Source organism: Anser anser (assembly GCF_964211835.1).
Source record: "Anser anser genome assembly, chromosome: 21".
In the NCBI taxonomy this organism is placed as follows: Eukaryota; Metazoa; Chordata; class Aves; order Anseriformes; family Anatidae; genus Anser; species Anser anser.
This window is the reverse complement of record NC_139742.1, coordinates 5,385,389-5,406,302: the sequence shown is the minus strand read 5'-3', so window position 1 is coordinate 5,406,302 and position 20,914 is coordinate 5,385,389. Positions and strand designations below refer to the sequence as shown.

At 44.7% G+C, this 20,914-nt stretch overlaps 1 protein-coding gene across 2 annotated transcripts in view; it reads left to right on the top strand.

The window, feature by feature from the left end:
• The window catches only part of BRINP1 (BMP/retinoic acid inducible neural specific 1), an 87,846-nt gene that overhangs the window by 41,031 nt on the left and 25,901 nt on the right, over positions 1-20,914 (top strand). Inside the window, exons 3-4 of one of the 2 annotated variants that reach the window (XM_083807725.1) lie at positions 16,545-16,617; positions 17,765-17,955. In XM_083807725.1, the coding sequence (XP_083663851.1) occupies positions 16,545-16,617; positions 17,765-17,955 (264 nt within the window). The remainder of the gene's footprint in view (positions 1-16,544; positions 16,618-17,764; positions 17,956-20,914) is intronic. The other variant, XM_083807724.1, reaches the window with a different exon arrangement.

The window sequence follows — 20,914 nt, the reverse complement described above, 5'->3', positions numbered from 1 at the left end:
ACACAGAAATATCGAACAACTCACTACTACCTCCTATTGTGCTCGTGCCAGTGAAATCCTTCTTAGAACAGCATATTTTATTCAATTTTAAAGAGCTCTCAATTTTTCATTTAGGAAGGGAAGTTGGAGCAGCGTCCAATCTGTAATCAATCAGTCCGCCTTTGCAGAGCAGCTCTGAGGAAGTGCTCTTGCTCTTTGGTCCTTTATCTTCTCTGTGAACTCACAGAAATTATATTTCTGAATGGGATTAAGAATGAGGGAGAGGAAGAACTACAGCCAGGGCAATGCTCAATAAACCTTACAGACCACTGTCATGCAGTAACTGGCCCTCCTGAAGCTATGCCCCACCACAGCACTTCTGTCTTCAGACAGAAGAATCAGATGAAGTCCCATAGAAGCTTGGCCAAGACTTTGAAAGGCATTTAAACACTTTTTAATGGTACTTAACTGTCTAAGTGCCAAATTCCTGTAGATTTTATTGGGAATTATAAAATCAGGAGCTTCTGACCAGGATGTCACTACCTTAAATGAGGCTGTCCATAACATAAGCCATGGATTTATTATCCCTGGTAATAAATCACTAGAAATACACAATGATAAAGGGTGTAATAGCAGACACAGATCATCCAGGGATCTCAAAGCTCTTTGCAGCCATTACTTAGGGTTCTCTTTGATAGCAGAGGAAAAGACTGGGTTTTGTTTGTTTGTTTCAAATGAATAAATTAATCATTAGTAAAATATTATGCAGTTCATCAAATATATTATTCGCTAGCTATTTGTCAAAATAGCAGCTCAGTCATATATTATCAGAGCTAAACATTTATAATGTGTGTATATCTAGTCATCAGATGATTTATTCAGGCTTTTGTGGAATGAGTTAGTTATTGACCAGCTTAAATCACGGCTCCCTTGGGAGGCAGAGACAAATTAGGTTGTGAGCTCTTGGAGAACCCAGAGCATCTTTTTGTTGCATTATTGTTGAGCACCTGGCACCACAAGCAGAGTCCCGTGGCTGGGTTTCCTTTTGACACTACATCAATATGAATAATTATAATTCTGTTTATCTGTAGCCAAGGCCAGATCTGTCTTGGGAAGGAAAAATTCAGCCACTAATTCAAGATCAAAACTCGATCTGGGTTCACCATGTTCTTGTAGGACCACTGCTTGAAACCAACACCAAGGTCCTTATCCCTTCTTAGATGTCCCCACTCTCCACCCAGTTGCAGGAAAAGAGGGTTTAGGAATCCCTGTGCCCTGCTCCCTGTGCCAGATCACACAATTTTTGTGCTGCTAGGAAGGAACAGAGGAGCCCTTTACCAGGTCCCTCCCAGCTCCCTCACCCATGCCAGTGAGCTGGCCCCCTTCCAGCAGTGCCTCAGCAGAGCGGAGCTACGTGACCGACACTTGCTGGCTCCTGTTGGCATTCGTGACTGGCATCCCAGAGGGCTGCAGCTTCTTCCATGCCTTTATTGGTGTCAAACATCACAGCTGCTCCCTTGGGTTTTATTAGGGAAGCTGATGCCAAATCACCCAGCTTCCTCCTACTCGATAAAAAATGTTTATAACCCAGTAAATTCTAACATATCAGCAGCTTGTTATGAAGGGAAAAGGTCACTGGGAGAGAAAGAAAAAAAAAAAAAGGGTGCCCTTCCATTGGAAATTCTGACTGTGTATATACGAGTCAGCACCAGGAAAATATCTTTTGATATGAAAAAGTCTCATAATAGAAAATGTTGCAGCAATACAGGCCTCGTTTCTTCAGATAAATATTTAATATAGATCACTAAAGATTAATCGAGTACAGAAAAGAGTCTCTCCTATAGTTGGTGTGAAGAAAACATCTTCTCGTTAATTTATTATGGAGCCTGAAATGAGAAAAATCCTATAGAGAAATGCAGGGTACGGTTTCCATAGAGAAGCAGTGCACCGCACCAGAATTTATTTAGTGTGTGGGCAGAGGCCTTCCTAGAACCAGCTGCAGCGTGGCGTTCGCATGATAAAAAGTCCCGGTGTAGGAAGAAGCCTCACAGACTCATCGTGTTTTGCTGGGAGCCGTCTGACTCCTGCAGATCCTGGGGTTTCCAGAAAGGATGAGGTGGTGGGGCCCACGAGCATTTCAAAACACATTCCACCCTGGATGAAGACCATCTGGGCAGACAGAAATGGCATGTGCAATGTCCCAGGCTTCTCCTTCTGGAGAGGACACTTAGTCTTTTTGGAGTAAGATGATGCCTAAAGCTCACTGCAAGGAGAGGAGCCCCCAGTCTGAACTTGAAGGCTGCTCGCTTTATCCACAAGTCCTCCTAAGCATCTCCCTGACAGTTTCTCCAAGGAATTGTGGCCCTCTCACACTGTGCTTCTGACTGTGCTCCTGGCTTTGGGGCAGCAAAGTAAGAATGCAGGACACCGTTGTGTGATTTCCATCTCTCATGATGCCAGATAGTGTTTTGTCAGCCCCACTGTGATCAGTAAATGACAGGACCCCACTGTTTTCTACACCGTCTTCCACGGAAACCATGTCCCCAACCCTTCTGCAGCATTAAATAGGACAGTTACAGAGAATAAATCATAAATAGCAGCAGAGAGAAAATGAGGAAGAAAATAAGAGAGTCACAGGCAAGGGAGGAGAGAAAAGAGAAATGATCTCAGCTGGGACTGAAAGGGAACAAAGAGTAAATGAGGCAGGGAGATGCACGGAGGCTGCTCCAGATGGCCAGCCCCACTGACGTCAGGCCTCTTGCACCAGCACATCGGCGAGGTGTGAGCGAGGGGGGATCGCCTGCGCTGAGGTGGGGACTGAGAGGAGGTGGGAGAAGCTGGCAGCTCTGCCTGTGCCCAGGGACGGGGGAAGTGGAAGAGCCCCCTCCTGAAATGCAGGATTTAGGGACCAGAAACAATTCTGGAGAGGAGGAGGCTGTAACACGTCGCCCTTTCCAATGGGCCACGTCTAGTGGTTTCTGTAGGGCTGGTGCTTTCTCTCTTTTCCTACTTGAGCTTTTCACATGGGAACCTTTGCTGTTTCAGGAGTGTTTGTGCCAAGCAGCTGGCAAAACACCAGTCCCCAAGGGAGACTGAGTGCCACCAGCCAGACCCTGGGCACACCGCTCTGTGCGTTGCCGGGGGCCTTCAGGAGATGAAGGCAGGAGGAAGACAGAAGAAGCCTGGTTGGAAAATGGTTGTCTCTGTATCTGTGGCATACCAACTCAGTGTCTCCTCTGCTGCCATCTCACAGAACATCATTTTTCTGCCTCATGCGGAAGGACAGAGGCACTTTAGCATCCTGCTGTCAGAACCCGAGAAACACAGGACAAAAAGGACCCTCCAAGGTCCCAGCATCCCACCTCCTGCTCTGCTGGGCATGATGTTTTGCAGTTTGAAGAATTCCCATCCTAAATCTCTAGGACTGTATGGACAGTCTCTTTGCAGACTGCACCTCCCAGCCTTTGGCTGCTCCCAGAACCCGAGTAATGTAGAAAAACCTAAATAATAATTCTCTTTAGTTCTACCACAGGCTATTGGACTTGATACAGGTGTGAGTGGATGGCAGGCTCTAGCCTGGGGCTGTGCAGGGGAAAAACTAACTGATTTTTAACGGCAGCAGGGACTCTTGCAGTCATCTAATGTAAAACCGATCTGCATTTAGAACATTTATTTGTGGCCTGTGGATCTAGTCAGATGTGCAACAGCTAAGCTACTCCTAGGATAACCTGGGGCTGCTCAAGAGGCTCCTGCTTTCATCTCCACAAACACCGTGCCTGGCCTGCAGCTTGGCCCCTGTCACCTTGGTGGGTCTTCATCAGCCGTGCCCCTCCATCGCGCTTCAGCCTGCCACTGCAGCGAGCCACAGATATCAGCTAAGTAACACAAACATGGTTTTGTAATAAGTTTTCTATGCAGCTGGGATAAAATGCCAAACAGCATCAGAAAACAATCAGTCAGAGAAACTTGGCGCTGCTGATGAACTCACGGTTTATAATGGTTCATTGCCCAGGAAGATTGGGGCTCTAAATACAGCCTCCACCTGCACTGCCAGGCACAGGGACAAGAGGGGCAAGGAGCTGGGCAAGCAGGGATGAGGTCCGAGAGGTGGGGTACCCAGTGCATCTCCTGCTGGGACTCAGTGGATGTTTCCAGCCTGGTATCAGGGTTGGAAAAAGATACCTCTGATCCTTCTATCTGGAGATCAGCAAATGCACCAGCAGCTGGGCTTGGTGAGTAACAGCACAAATAGGTCTGCTGCAGAGGCAATGTTTGGGTGAGATAAACACGCACTTAGCATGGAGGCCTCTGGGTGATGCTCTTGCTCAGGGCCCTTTATCTGCTTCCTCCCACTGCAGGCAGACTTGGGATGCCTCTCTCCCCCCAAAAGGCTTGTGACAGCTGCTCCCCTGAGCAAGTTGAAGTTTAACCCAAGCCCACGGCAAGGAGATGGTGTTTGACCTATCCCCCTTCTTCCTGGCACTTGCTCAGGCATTGGGACGTTTCCAGCTGACCGCAGGAAACAATGGGACCTGTTCCCTGCCAGATCTCACAGATTTTCTTTTCTTTTTTTTCCATTATTTGTAATACTGGAGGGGGGAGGAGGGGATTCCAATCAGCTTTTCCCCCCTCTTCTTTAAGCACTCCAGGTTTGAGTCACATAATTGTGTAACTCACAGCTTCCATTGCTTCCATTTAAAAAAAAATAAGAATAGGCTGTCTTTTAGGATTGCAAACAAAAACCAGAAAAGATGAGTCTTTAAGTCTCAAAACCCAGAAGCCAACTAAAAAGCATTGCAGATATTGTTGTTTTGTTCAGTAGGTAAATATATACATACGCCTCAGAATCCTGGGGTCTGGTTTGTTACTTCCGAGCAGAGGCTCAGGGGTGCAATAGCACAGAATCCCTTATTCAGCCATGGGTATGGCTTTAGCTGACAGGCAGGCTAGGAGCTGCTGCTTTTTCTTCATCCAGTCCTCACCCCCTGAAGTAGCCGTGAGGGGAGGTTTTCTCCTTAGCTTTCCTACAGCATCTGATCTCCCCAGACTAGGATTCCAGTGCCTTGTCTCAAAGAGATCCTGATGTTAACTTTGCCGAGAAAACCTGCCATGAAAGTGAAAGGTGTGGGAAAAAAGGAAGAAACTGACCTCATGGAAACTCCCACACAGACTCAGCAAAGGATCCCCTAGCCACGATGAAGGCACGAAGCAAGAACCTGCCAAGACAAAAATGAAAATCTGAAGCATAAGAGCCTTTACTGAAAAACAACCCCTTTACCCTCTATTTCACTCCCTACTAACCTGAACAAAACAAAACAAAACAAAAATAGAAAACTCCCCACACAGCTGACTTCTATTTCCTCCTTATATACCTCAAATGGCTGCCTTACAGGGGACAGCCCCTTATTCAGGGACTTTCCTTAGCAACAGGGCTCAGCTCCGGCCTTCTGCCCCAAACCCCAAACCCCAAATTCAGATGCTGCAGAGCCACTCTGCTTGCAGTGCAGAGCCCTGCTGGACCTTCAGGCTGCTTTTGCACGCAGGGCTGGCTGCTGGCTGTGCTGAAGTCAAGGAAATTTTGTTCTTATGTTCCCCAGGACCTGAATTTCACATCTGGACCTTGCATGCACGCAACTTTGCAGATGAATTAAGTGATTCATGCAGGTAGGCACTTACACAGCTTGGTACATGTTGCAGGGCAGCCAGCAGTTTGCATTCCTGCCCTTCCAATGAACTCCCTCCATCCCCACAGTTTTTATGCCTACAGAATGGGTAGAACAAGCCCTTTTAGCTATTTTGGGGGTGCTTGAGGTTCAGTTGGCTAAGGAAACACTCTGGTGCTCCTTTTTACACTAAACCAGCCTCCTGTATCTTATGGCTATGATAGAGTCATAAAAAGAGAGGAATTGAGACAGCCTCAACTTGAAGTGGTATGGATTAGCTAGAGGCCTTAGAGATCTACAGCCTCCTCTCCCAGACCATCCTGCACGTTCTTCTTTGCTGATTTGAACACAACAGAGCTGGCAATCAACATAACCTTCCCAAAGGAAGTGGTTTGCATTTCATTAGATTGATTTCGTAACTGTTGGAGTCCTGTAACCACACAGAAGATGAATGTCACGGGTGTGCATTTGATCCCTCACCGTTACTATAAATAAGTCCAACACCTTCCTCTTGGCAGGACATCATACATTTCCGCTGCTTATACATAGCTCTTGAGTCCTCCCCAAAGGGCTGGGATTTAGGAATCTATGTGCAGTGGTGTTTTCTAAAGATATTTACTCCTTGCCCTGGTTCTGTTCTCCATTTGCGTGTTGCTACCCTCAGCCCTGTGGAATCCGATGCAAGAAGCAAACTACTGAAGTGAGCTGAGCAGGTAGCAAGGACCCTGGGGGGGGGACTGTTTCATGGCACCAGCAAAATGGACGGGTGCCTGGGACATGAGTTTGGCCATGACCCCCCCTTCTACTTTAGTCCTTGCTGGGGTAATGCTTCGTCTGGCTCCAGATCTGGGGTAATTCTGTTCATGGCAGTGTTGGTTGCCTGTTAGATCTCTTCCTTGGAAAAGCTGTCCCTCTCTTGGTTTCTCTGTCTACGGTGACACATTTGTTTAAAATGCTTTAAGATCCATGTATCAAAGTCATAGGTAACAGTTAAAGGAAACATGACTCAAGATTGGGAAATTGCTAAGCACATGCCTGAATAACCAAGTTCTTCAGAGCATCACAAAGAGATCCCAGAAAACAAAGGTATTTGCATTCACTCATTCCTGTTCCCTGGATAGAACATGACAAAAAATAAAGCTTTTCCTTTATGAAATGTTGCACAAAAGGCATAGTTGTCTTTTTATTGCAGGCCACTTTGCAGCATGCAAAAAGATTGCCTTTCTTCAAGAGTTTGTGAATTTTTATTTTATTGTAGTCTTTTTATTTCCTCCATCAAAACATGTCTGAGTTTGAAATGGCATGACTAGGAATGAAAATTAAATACATCAAAACCGATTTTTGTTGAAATGAGGTTTTGGAGCGATCAGGGAATGTTCAAGGCTTTCTCACTGCTTGTGTTCAGTATTTTTGCTAAAGAGGGATGTAGTCTGAGGAAATGGGTCACCTTTTTCCTAGAGAAAATTTCTTCAATTTTACTGTAATTCTGAAATGTCACAGGCTTTTTGGGACAAGCTGTTTTTTTTTTTTTTGTTGGCTTTTTTTTTTTCTTTTTGTAGTCTTGAACAAAACACAAACATCTTTGACTATGGATGGTTTGAATTTTGCTGCAGCTGTTCTCTGCAGCCTAATTTTTCAGCCCTTCACCTCTCACCTTATGCCCTTTACTAGTAATTTCAGGCCCAGTTACCACCTGAATTCTATGCTGAGAGGGGACAGGCTCTGTATATAGCCACTGTATATATCCTGCCATGCTGGATGTCGCTGTTAAAACTGGAAGCCTTGGCAATCAGCCTGTGTGTAATAGCACAGCTTGGAAACCAAGGGGATATTGAGCTGCAGAGCTTGGGGTGAAAGACCAGAAATGGGCATCCTGAGGAACTGTGAGGAGGATTCACTATTTTCTCCTAAGCCAAGTAAGAGGAAATACTATTATGGCACTATCAGAATAAAGCGTTAAGGATCGATGAGGGAGAGGAAGGTGGTTTTATTTTACAATGACGGAACAGATTTTATTCACTTGTTTTCTTACACCCCACATGCTCATGAGTGCTTTCTGCAAGATGCCTTGCAATGGCAGGGGTATTGAGGGATGCTCAGAAAGAGTGATCGGGCATTGGGACAGGTCACCCAGGGAGGTGGTGGAGTCACCGTCCCTGGGGGTGTTCCAGGAAAGGTTGGATGTGGTGCTTGGGGGCATGGCTTAGTGGGTGATAGTGGTGTTTGGGGACGGTAGGACAAGATGATCTTGGAGGTCTTTTCCAACCTTAATGATTCTACGAGTCTATGATTCTATGCCAACCATTGAGTGCTCACATCTCCTGAGTTATTCCGACTGGTGACCATGTGCTGGATCTGTGTATGCCTTTGGGTGCAGGCAGTGACCAGTCCCTCCACCCTATTGCGTCTCTGCAAGTCATGATTTCCCTACAAGCTCTCTACACACAGCCCAAGGAGATCCCCCTGAGAGGAACCCCCAGGAGCCCTCTCTTCCACCTGAAGGATATTCCCCAACAGAGAAGGGTATATGGAGCTTCTTCACTTCACTCAACCTGGACAAAACCCCTCAACCAGCCTGCGACACAAGGTCCCTGATGTAAGCAGGTGGCTTTGCCAACTGGCTGTCTTTAGCCATCCAAGTCACCCACCAGCACCCACGGCACATGGCTGGCAGTGCCTCCATCAGCTGAGGATGACTCAGGGCCGAGGGGGTGGGCGAGAGGGGACGGCTTTGCCATCGCTGCCTGCACGGGTACTGCTCTCGCTGAGCCCACGGGCACGGTCATGGTGCCCAGATGGCTCTGCCAGGACGGCCGCGGGGGCACAACTGGGTGTAGGAGGCAGGAGGGGCTTGGTATTTAAACAGCAATTTTTTTCCTCCTGAATTTGAACCTTTGCCAAGAGAGTAGCACAACTGACCGGAGGGGGGTGATGGCTCCATTTTCTAACAACAGCTCAAATTTTGAAACATGGTTGCACGCTGCGTTGGGGAAAATTTTGTGCTTTTTGAGAAAAAGGGCAATCAAGGCTAAATTTCTGATACTTGCTTTCCCAGTGCTGACAAATGTTGTACTTAAGTAGCCAGTAGTGCAGTAGTCAGGTACCTAAGCCTATTACGTGAGAAATTAAAGTTCAAGCACACATATATCACACTTTTTTCATCTGAGTTTACTATGAACCAGGACAAGTAAAGAACAAAGCTTGGGGCTGTGGTGTCAAGATTACCAGCTTGCTATAGCTAAAATTAGGGGAAAAAGCTCCAGTAGTCCAAACACCTATATCTTCAGGAAACGAAGCAAGTGCAATTTAATGAAATGAGTTGTTCCAGACTATGTTCTTGCTACAGCCTTTGGTTCATACTGCTACATTCCTTTGAACATTGGTAGGCAATGGTGACCTAGTCTAGATGGTGAATTTTGGGGCAGGGCATCCCTGGCTTGATAAGAGGCTAAAAGGGGTAGAGAGTGCTCTCCATGGCATGATGTAGACCAATATTCCCCTGGGGGATAAACTATCTGCTCTATAAATTAGAATGTGTCTGCCTGTCTTCCATTTGAAACTTGCTTTCCAGAAATAATAGATCTAAATACTTTCAAGTATTAGCCAGGACTTCATGAAGAGTTCAGTCCTCTGACCTACTGCAGTCCTTCAACATGAAGAATTATCTATTAATTGTTATTATTATTTTCTTACCTGAAAGAACAATTTGGGGTCTATTCCTTTTTCTGTCCCATACTCCTGTACAGACTTAGTTAAGTCTCTCACCATCCTATGTCTTAGCTTCCTTCCAACCTGTTGTGTCTGACTGACTGATGTGTTGAGCGTAAGAACACACAAAAATAAGAAGGAAATTGGAAGAAGTGTGGAAAAGCTAAAATTGTACTTATTATCCCAGCTTTCCTCAAGACCATGCAAAATGCTATCAATGACTCAGATGTTTCCATCTGTTGCTTCAAACTGCTGGTCTTTGACAGCATGTTTGTGACAGCTCCTTGACTTCCCAGGATCTGCTTTCTCCTGAATTCTGGGTCATACTAGAGAAACATAAATACAGGAGAATATGCTATGAAAAAAATATTATCAGCGTCATTGTAATCGTAACCGTAGAAGTCAAAATGCCTGTTTCATAGACAAGTTTCTCTAGGCTACCTCAGATATTTTACTGGAGAATTGCTCTGGCTATGTTTCTTGTGATTTTTATCATAATTCACAGTGAAGGAATGGGTGTCTCTACACTGTCCGTTTCAGTGCTTGGAGCACAGGACCTGGCAGCCTATTAGAGTAGCTTCCTCGGTAGCTTAATAAACCATGTCTGGTTTAGGCAAGTTTTTAGGAGGAAAACAGCAACAGAACAGAACACTTCCTATTGTTGCTAATGTTTGTTAAGCTGCAGCCGTGCTAACAATGCTGGAAGCTCTTGTGAAGATGTCACTCTGGCTTCTAGCAGCCAGTATCAACCACTACGTAAATTGTAGTGGCTCAAAAGAAGCGCCGTCAGCCCAATACTGAAAACAGCTGAAATGGTGTTAACAGTAATGGGAATTACTTACAAGTGAGTCTCCAGGGTGGAGAAGGCTTAAGCAGGCTGGTGTCGGAAAGGGCATCTCTAACGCCCGAGGTGTGTGCTGCTTGCAATGAAACCTGCACAAAGGATATCGTGGGGAAAGCTGACTGGGATAAACACCCCACAGGCAGTTTGTGCTGTAACCTGGTGGGCGTGATGGGAGGGAATTGGACCAACTGACTCGGGTGAAATATGGGAGTGGATCAGTAGATGACAGATGAAGGTAACTGGTGAGCTTACTCCATGCTGAAGTGTTTAGGGGTTACTATGTGTTAGCTGAGGGTGCAGAAACATCTAACTTAGAAGCAACCTCATTCAGCAGAGGGGGTAGTGACCTACTCTACTGTGCTTGTTTGTGATTGTCTGATTGCAATGGTAGCTATGTTTGGATATTAAGTCAGAGCTAGGAATCACAGCCACATATTGGATATGACAAAATTTAATAGTGAGCAAAATTAATTATGACCAAATTTAATGTCCCATCTTTTAACTTGTATTTACCTATGCTGAAACACTCTGCTTTGACTTTCTAGTAATACATTTATTCCAGTTTCATCTTCTTTTAAACAAATCGATCTTGCCAGCACCCAACAATTACTTGCTGCCTCCTAAGAGACCCAAGTGTAGTCACATCCTAACAGAGAACACAGGACTCAGAGTCATGTTTGTCTGATCGGTTTTTAATTCAGTGCTGGAACAATCTGCTTACCCAGATACTTTCAAGGTCACATGAAATCCACTTAACTTTGAAGTCATTTTCTTTCTTATTGTTTCTTGCAAACTTCGTGTCATTCTGGACTTATTATTCATTTCCCTTTCCTTATACAAAAAAAAAACCTCAAAATTTTCAGCCCTGGAATGTTTTTATTTTTATTTATTTTGCTAATATCAGAGAGACAAAAGGCAAATCTCTGTAACAGGAGAATCAAACAGGCTGAAATGATCACCTAAAATAGGGGGAGTTGTTGGGGTTTCAGACACCCTATCCAAGACCAAACATATGGTCAAAGTATACACCGAGGAAAAAGCAGCAGAAGATTCTTCCTCTGTCCTGAGGAGATCAGTGAAGGTGTTAGTAGTTGAAAAGCATTATTATATTTTTGCTATATGATTATCTTGAGTGACCTAGACAGTGACAGTCTTTCCCTTGGGTTCAGTTCTATCCAGGTGAATGTTCCTAAAGGAATAAAACTGGTATGGAAAGCACAGCATTAATCGAAAAATCAATAGTCAATTTATTTATCTTATTTACCTGCCAGCTGTCATATCTTAGCCTGCCTGTTTGTCTGGTTGTTATGCAAAATGCTGTCAGATTTTCAGCTTAAGTGATTTCTTTTTCATTCTTCTCTAGAATTAGATTTTTATTTCTCTCTCTCTCTCTTTTTATGGCAGAGCTTCATCCTCTGTCTAATTTGGAACTAGTTTGAATCTATGGAGTGGACTTTTCTTAAATAGATTAGGGGGTATGAGTGCCAAACCCTCACAGGAAACTAATTCTTGTGGTCCTTTGAAAAGCTCAGCTTTGAAGGCTGACTTCTTCATGCTGGCCTAGATAGAGAAGGGGCCAGGCTGCAGAGAAAACTGCTCAGAGAATATTGCAGTGCTCAGCCTGGGGCTGTCTGGCATTTTGAGGGCACAGACAAGAAATTAAACATCACCAAGCCCACCATGACCACAGACAGCCAGTACAGACTCACATTAAGCCAGATCTGGCAGTAAAAGATAAGCATTATAGTGCTGTGGTTGTGCTCACATCCTGTCCCCATGGCATTGTTTGCAGAGTCAAGGGCTCACAGCAACCTGGAAGAGCTGTCACCCTGAGCACTGAAGATAACTACTACTTTGTGCAGCCCCTGACTGGGACAATTAGACTGAGAAAAGGAAATACAAATCAAAGCAAACAAACAAAATTCCCAGCTTTGTTGTTGGAGCATCCAGGAGGATTCCAGAGGACTTTGGGCTCAGTTCCTGATGCTAACAAAAAGCTTATGTGTTACCTTGGCAAGGTCTAAAAGCTGTCTGTATTCTAGATCACACTCATGCTAACAACTAATAATACTTCTCTTCAACGTAGGCACGCCCCAAAACGTTAGTCTTAATGACTGGAGGTGCTTGGACTAAAACAAGGGACAGACACATGTCTAGGCAGACTTACACCGAAGCCCAAGAGAACAAGAAGTCTCTAGGAGCTCTCTGTCTCTGGCCTGGCATCCTACAGACATCACCAAGTCAATAACGTGTGCAATAGGGCAGGCAGAGGACATGAAGTAGTGTTTTAACCTTGCTATTACTGACAAGAGTGCTGCCCTGTTTGGAAAGGCTCTGTGTGCTCATCACCTACGTGGGCAGCTGATAGCTTTTGAGCTGTGATCTATAAAAAAGGATGGAGAACCGAGGAGCAGAAAGGAGCTGGGGCCCTCTCCTTGCCCACTGCCTACGGAGTGGTGGGGCTGGGCCAGTCTGCTGAGTGTGCACTGAGTGGGATGCACTAACTGCCCTGCAAACCCTGCAGTTAACACAGGCAGCATCCCAGGAGCGGGAGGTGTTGGGATGTTCTACTTAGTGCGATTGTTATGGACTTAGTTCAGTGTCTTTCTGCTCTGTTTTTTTCTTTCCTTTTCCTTTTTCCTTTCTTTTTTTTTCTTTTCTTTTCCCAAACAGACTCTGTCTTGCTCATTGTTTAATACATTTAATTTCTTTTTGGTTTGAAGCTACAATCCCTGAGGTCTGTACTGAACTTGTTTCTTTACTTACATCCTTTGGTCGCCTTCGCTGTTTGAAGATGGGGAATTTAATTTGCTCCGACGGCCTCTCTCTTTCAGACTTCTCTCCCAGGGTAAAGTTGCTCATGCCCTTGGATTCTCCTAGCCTTGCTGCTGCTGCATGGGTCTGGATGATGTACCCATTTCAGGCTTTTGACTTTTCTTCTCTCTTCAACATTTTGCCCCTTTTTTGTGTTGTTTCCCTGGAGGGGTCATAGTGCTAATGAGTGCGGAGGCATCCTTAGTGACTCCCTCTGTCTGACATGCATGGCCTTGATGGCTAGCTCATTAACGCAAACTCTGAAGGGGCAAATATTTTCTCAGACATAGCCATATACAAGGAAAACGTGTGACAAGGAGGAAGGACTGAAATATGCATATTTGTCTCCCTGAGGCTACTGCATGTACTTCATCCCTCTATTTCCTCTCCTCTCCTTTAGGCATTAGCAGCAAGACGCTTCCTACCCCTTGCAGCCATTAAAAGAGCAGACTCTATTCAGTGCTTTCACCAGATATTAGAGAGCAGACTCCCCTTGCTGACCTGGCAGACATTTTCCTGTGTACTCTCCCCATTAGCATGGTCTGTCTACGCTGGCGAGACATTAGAGCATAAACAAGTGCCTCTCCTCCTCTACTCAGACGTTAGGTCATAGTTTCTCCTTATCCCGTCTCTGCATCAGGGATACAGATTCTTCCTCCTCCTCGTTAAGAGGTTTATCTCCTCTGTGAAGCCTGTAAAAGCTTCCCCCCCGGCAGATGTTCAGGTGCATGCCAGGGATTTCCCCCGAGGGTCACAAGGCTCTGTATTAATCCCAACTGGATCGGGAGGTACCATTGTAATCCTGGTCAGCTCTTTGCGACTCCTTCACCTGGAAAACCATCAAACAAGAGGGTTTGTTTATTTATTTATTTATATTCTCTTTTATAAAGTGCCTTGAGACCTGGGGAGGGCTCACCTGTGCTTACCAGGCAGTGGCATTAAGACGGTGGTGACGCTGAGGCTTCTGAGAAGCAATGATCAGTGAAATGGCATCTGAGAAGGGTTTCTGGGAGGAAGAATTTCAGTGCCCCTTTGTACACATCATCCATAAATCCGAGGCCTGGATGGATCCTCCAAGGATTCCTAGATTCAAGGATCCAGTGGTGACAAGAAGGCGAGAGTGTGCTTACCTAGCCTGGTGCCATGGATTCTGTTTTGGCCAATAACAGCTGCTTCTGCAGAAAATGCAATTAAGTCTGACATTGAAAGTTAATAGAAAACCTGTTCTTGAAGGTGTTTTCTTCACAGATTTCAGGAGTTACTGGTTGGTTCATCCCCTAAGGCAAGAGGTGTACAGTTTCCTGCAAAACTCCTTTTATATTTTATTTTTTAGGCACTTCAATAATTCTAAGCTATTTCACTGGTCATATTCATTAATGTCAAGTCTGTTTTCCAAAATTGTACCATAATCTTGTCCTCGGGTGCATCCTACAGCACAGAGCTCGATAGCTTCCACTGAAGATTGCTGGTATTCAGAGGGTTGCTTTGAATATGAAATATGCTGGTACTGAACCAGTCAAGTCTAAAATGTGGTCAGGTACTTGTGGTCATTAATGAGGAAGCTAAACAATACTATGTCATCTGCTTGACCAGTCCCAACCAAGCAACAATGCACAGGCAGGTAAAACAGCCAAATACTCCAAATACTATGCTATAAACTAAAAAAAAAAAAAAAAAAAAAAAAAAAAACACTTGAAGAATGTCACTAAGTAAATTCAAATAATGCATAAATTAGAGGGAATTGCAACTGGCTCATAGATATTCTATGAGCAGAAGATAAACATCTAAGTTAGTTGCATAAATTATTCATCATAACATATTTGCTCAGCTTTTCTCATCAGCTCTGAAAACCACACATCTAGACATTTGGAGAGGATAATAGAACTGGGCTTTCACCTCTATGAAATGCCCTAGGAGCAGGAAGCTCCGGGGAGGGACTGCATGCAAAAGAACCCCGTGGAAAAAACTCTTCTTCAGTATGATGTGTTAGATGTGGATGCTGCTAAGGAGTTTTCTACTACATGAACGGGGACTGAAATTGTTCCTTGGTAGCAGGCGAGGTTGAAGATATAGTGACTTCTTTTAAACTCCTCCTTTTACCTCTTGGTAGTGGTGGCAACAGATTATTTTGGACCTGATGTAAAAATAAGTAAATAAATAAATTAATTAATTAAAATAAAATAAAAAAATCCACAACCTATTTTTCCCTTGAAAAAAACTATTTACCAAGTTATCATTTTCTCTTTCAGTCTTCTCCCACCTCTTCTGCCACTGCTTTCCATTACAGGGCCCTGACTGTAACTCTTTGCCCTGCCTGCCTCCACCCTCTGGAGACATTCCTTGGGTTTGGGTGTTGATATATCAATAAAGCCCTACTAGAACAGCTGCATGTTTCAACTCCACTGTTTTTGCTTTGGAATAGATATTTTGACAGTGACAAAAGCAAACTTTTCTATGCTCTGTCTGGTAACATGAAGCATTCCCATGGCTTTTTCTGAAAACATGCTGGCTCTAGAGGGTTTATCTCCCCTAACTGTATTGATAACACTTCCATGAAGCAGCAATCTGAAAGCAGAAGTGTGCTTGATTTTATGGGAACTAAAAGTTGTCCCTTTGGAGAGGAAGCACAGGCAGCATTTTTCCTACACTTATGATCTTTATGGTAGGAATTTCAATTTATTATAAGACCTTGCCTGTCTTTTAGCATCCAAATTTGCATCTTCCCGTGCAGTGTAACTGCTCTGTCATGAAAGGACCATTCCTTCTTCATGCAAAGGGGATTTTCTTCTAGAGCCAGGTTTGAGATCATGAATGATGACAGCAACCTGTCTCTGGAGTGTCAGAGATTAGCTATTTTTCTTCACTTTTAAGGTTCTACCTATCATCAAAAGCTATTGTGGGTCCCCAAAACATATCTCTCCCAGAGATACTAAGTAATGGATTTTTACACTATTTTGGGACTGCAGAGGCAACAGCTTCATACAGTAAATTCATGGATGTTGCTAACAGACTGTTGGCTCCAAATCTGTCTGTGGATAACAAGTACATGTTTTTTCCACTCATGAAGTTAAGATCCTGGTGTTCCTTCCGTCCGTCCGTCCCTCCTTCCTTCCTTCCTTTCTTTCTTTTCTTTCTTTCTGTAGAAATTTTTCTGGAAAAGACCTATGCTCTGCAGATTTTATGCTTTGACATTGGTGACTTTTAGGATGCAATCAGCAGGGTGTTCTGCTTTGAGATTTTTCCTTGGCTTGGGAAAGCCTAGGAGCTACAGAAGGGGCATTATCTCAGATGTAAGGAGACATTTTGAAAGAAAAAGCTGTCACTTTGTTGTTTTAATGAATGCACTGCTATTAGGCAGCCTGGGTTGTTGTGATGGTATGCAATCAAAATAAATACATGCATAATTGCATTAAATAAAATAACCTAACACACATAAAATGGACTGGGTGTAGAGTCAGTCTGGGAACAAAAAACTCTGCCTTGTGATCCTGGCTCTGCAGCTGACTTATGGCATCTCATATCTGCTTGCTTGTCAGGTTCTTCACCAGCAATGTGGGATTGCTGGTGCTGGTTGACACACATTGAGAGAAAGTGCCATGTCAGTGCCAGGTATTGTCATTCCTATTATTTAAATGAAATTTCTGTCTTAAATCTTATTTAAAAGGAATAAGTGAATGAAAAGGGACAGAGAAGTCTGTGACTTGATTATCTGGGAGATGGGTTAAGATAGTGCAGAAGTGTCATAAGAGAGTGGTTATAAATAATATCCTTTCCTTTCAAGAAGGCCGTGCTCAATAGTTTTCAAAGGACATTAAGAGGTTTCTCATCTTTTAGGTGCTCAGCTGGTGATGTATTTCAGAGGCCTGGTTTTTAGTTTGCACGTGGGCAAGTTTTTCTCCAGACATTTCCCTTTGTGTTGTTTCAGAATGGATACTTTTAATAAAGAGCTGCTTTTGCAAACATTATTTTTTTCCAGTTGTTATCAGTTTTAAAGAAGGGATTTGAAAATCACTTTATAGGTTTAAGAAAGAAAGAAAGAAAGAAAAAAAGAAAGAAAGAAAGAAAGAGAAAGAAAGAAAAAGAAAGAAAGAAAGAAAAATGAAAGGAATAGAGAAAAAACCTCCATTTTCATCCTATTCTCTGTTTATATTTGAATCGATCCTTCTGGATAGTTTATCAAGTAAATTGTTTTTCAAGCTGATTTTTTGCTGGACTTCCTAGAGCTGAAAGATTAAGATGTTGGCATGAAGTGTTATTCCTTCAGCCTGTTTTACAAAAGCAGTAGCTTTGAATACCAAGGGGGCTTGCGAACACAGGGGCAGAAAGATGTAGCAATGATCAGACCAGTCTGCATGTCAAGTATGCCTAATTGACTGGTTGTTTGGTGATGGAAGCCAGAATTTGCTGCTTTAGGGAGAGGTGTAAAACCCCAAAGTGTGTGAGGGTGAAAGAACCAGCCTGCTTTCTTTGTAGAGAAACGCAGCCCTCTGCCAGACATCTCTGGAGACTCTGAGGCTGCCTCCTCGGCATCCCAGACCCTGATGCTCAAAGTGCATTGTGGCTGTGCAGTAATGTCTTACTTCTCTTCTCCTTCCCCTCCCTTTCTGTCCAGCCTTGCAGCCTCACGTGTGTATCCATGCAGGGGTGTCCAGCAGGATCGTTCCCTTCACCATCCTCCTTCCCTGCCCTCAGAGGCTCTCCCTGCCCCTCCAGATTGAGAGCCTCACCCCTCTTGTGTTCCTGTCTTGTCATGTAGGGAGTTTGCCCGTTGGAAGGTGAGGAACACAGCCATCGAGCGGAGGGACCTGCTCCACAATCCACTGCCCCTGATGCCTGAGTTCCAGAGAAGCATCCGCCTCCTGGGCAGGAGACCCACCACGCAGCAGTTCATTGATACCATCATCAAAAAGTACGGCACCCACATCCTCATCTCTGCCACCCTGGGAGGTAGGTGGACAACCTGGACCCTTTCACACTGGTGTCGGTGGTGGGGTGGAGAAGGCACCGGGCAGCACATGCAGACCTTTGGCCGTGCCATGTAGGGGCTAGCTGGTAGCGCAGAGCCAGGTTCCAGCTCCCCCAGCCTCATCCCATCTCATCGTTAGGTTTGAAAGTCTCCAGAGTACAAACAGCCTTAGCAAATGAATTCACAGTGCGACGGGTACATGTTCAGCATCTGTGATACGTGTGCACCTGCACTCCTCTGACACTGGCATGTGTGTACTGGTGTGCATCAAAATAAAAGTGCTTCATTTAGCTGGGGAGCCTGTCTGCTGTTCCCCTGCCCCGGCCTTAATTCGGCAGTAGAGTGTGTTGATCTCTCTTTTCTTCAGTATGAAACCAAATGCAGGGGGAAAGCATCCTTTCTGGATGGAAGTGGAGGAATTTTAAAGAGCTCCAGGAAAAGGGGAGCTCAAGGAGCTGGGCAGGGTGTGTGTGCAGCACAGGGAGGTCTGTGCTGAATGCGGCAGTGAAAGCAGTAACAGGGGCCCAACCACTGAAATAACACAGCTGAGTAAAATTCCACGTGTATAGAGAAGGACTGTAGAGAAGTTTGCCCATGCAGGCAAAATATGCCAGTGGTGCCAGAAGACAGAGAACTGTAGGGCCATTAACCCATATGCAAGCACTGCCATCGGTCCTGCATAAACATTTCAAGTACTGAGTATTGAAAACAGGAGGGTTGAAAATCAGCAACTTTCCTGTTGATTTTTTTCACTTGTATTATTTTTACCATTCATTATCCCTTTGGGATGTGCATTTAAATGCCTTTGCTTTGAGAACAGGTATCCATAAGAAGGATTCTGCACTGGTAAAGGGTCTTAGTTTTAGTACAGAGTTTGTTGCTGTCGCTTCTTACAGTGTATCTGACCTCCAGCCTCGCCACGTTGCGAAGTTTGTAGTGAACTTTGAGGAATTTCTGGCCATCTGTCTGCTCCCAAAGCATTCTGCAGACACTCAGATGAGATGCAGATGAGATCAAATGTGTGCATATGATTCATGCACAAATGAGGTGGTAGGTAAATTGATGCAGTTCCACTGAAATCGAATGACCTCTCATGCAGCAACTGTCCTTCAAAGAACCTCGAGCTGCTCTTCCAGCCCAGCGACTCGAACCGGCCACTCCACCAGCAAGATGTGTGAGAGAGGGAAGGTCTCCGTGCACTGAAGTGTGCGAGTAACTGCCTGCATCAGGCCTTACAGAAATCGCTTTAAAGATAATCTCCTCTTTATTGAGGAAACAGTTTTCAGGACCGTATTACAGAGCCCAAAACAGACAAGTAAAAAACCATTAAGGAAAAAGAGATTTCTGTTTGGGTTCACTTTTCTTTCCATTGACATGCCTTTTTTTCCTCCTCCCTGTTCACATCCCTGGAAATTTGAAATAAGAAAGACCTTTGATGTTGAAATATATTTTTAATTTTGCCTGGGTGAGGTTTTGAATTATTCACAGTGGCTTGTTTCTTCTCCTGATTTTACAACACAACAATTTTAAATATGCAGAGACTTGTAACGAGAACTGGTGTTGGAGAAGAGTGCTAAATGCTCGATCAGCCCAGAGCATGGTGAGCAACGGTGGGGGGAAAAAAGAAGGATTTGTCTTGGCAATGGCAGTCCTACAGAAGATGCAGATGAGGCTGAGCATGCATTATGCAAGGAGGACACACTCTAAAGCACAATCTGTGGGCTAAACAAGACCGCTGGGACATAAAGCCAGACATGTCCTGGCAATCCCAAGAACCAAAAAAAGTTACAGACATCCTGTTTTGGATTACAGTGCTTTGTAATTTAGCCTGATGCCTTATTAGGTTGCAAATGAGTGACAAATGCAGAGGACATTTTTTTGCTCTTAAATGCCATCTGTTGCAGGGACCCCAGGAGGCTGGGTGATGGCTGAGGCCAGCCCAGGCTGAATACAGCAGCTATTTTCACACCTGGCCACATGAGGAACACTTCTGATGCCTTTCAACCTGCAGAGCAGCTGGGTCCCCCCGGAGCCTAATAAAAACCCAGCTCTGCTCCAGTTTAATTCTGACAAAGGGACTGGTGAGGGGTCATTTTGAGGGCATCCATGCCCTGGGATGGAGCGCACAGAGCTGAGAGCCAATTTGCAGGGAAAGCCCTGAAGGAAAGACAACTTTGAACATAGCATCCGCTTAATAAATGAGAAATTAAGTCTTAATAATGCAGCAAAAGTCTATTAACCTCTCTTGATCTAAGGGTTGCTTGCTCACATACACTCTCCATGGGGATGCAGTGCTTTTCCTGGTCTGCACACGTGTGCACAGCATAGGTTTCCAGCAATGTTATCTCTGCTCAGCACCCTTCCCTCCTACGGACAGCATTTGTCCTTCAGGAAAAGCATCAGATCTCATGGGCTTTACCTTCCTCTCCTTTCTTCCTCCCAGTGGAGGGGTCCAGATGCCTCAGGGAGGAAAAGTGATGGCTTTTGTTAGGAAATCTTTGATCTCCACCGCCCCAGAGCACAGGGTTCTCTCGTCTGATGTCTGGGATCTGTCTCAGTGGCTCATTGCCTGCTTCATGTTGTTTGGGGACCCAGAGCTGGAACTCCTGCTGATCTGAAACCTGTGTCACTACCAGATGCAATTCAAGCCAGGCTTCCCAGTTGCTGTCTGTCCAAGGCACCTCTGACCCCAGCGTTCCTCTCACTACAGTCTGCACTGAAAGGGTCTTGAGTTTTATGCCTTGGCTATTAGAAGGAGACATGATATTTTTTTTCCCCCAAAAAAGCTGTTTTTTCCACTTCTGGTATAATCGCAGAATTGATGATACCTGAATCCCACAGGTTCCTCTAAGGTGCAGCTCAGGCAAATTACTCCAGGCCTTCCTTCTTCATTCACAGCCTTATGAAATAGAGGCATTCTGGCCCCATTTACATCAGCTG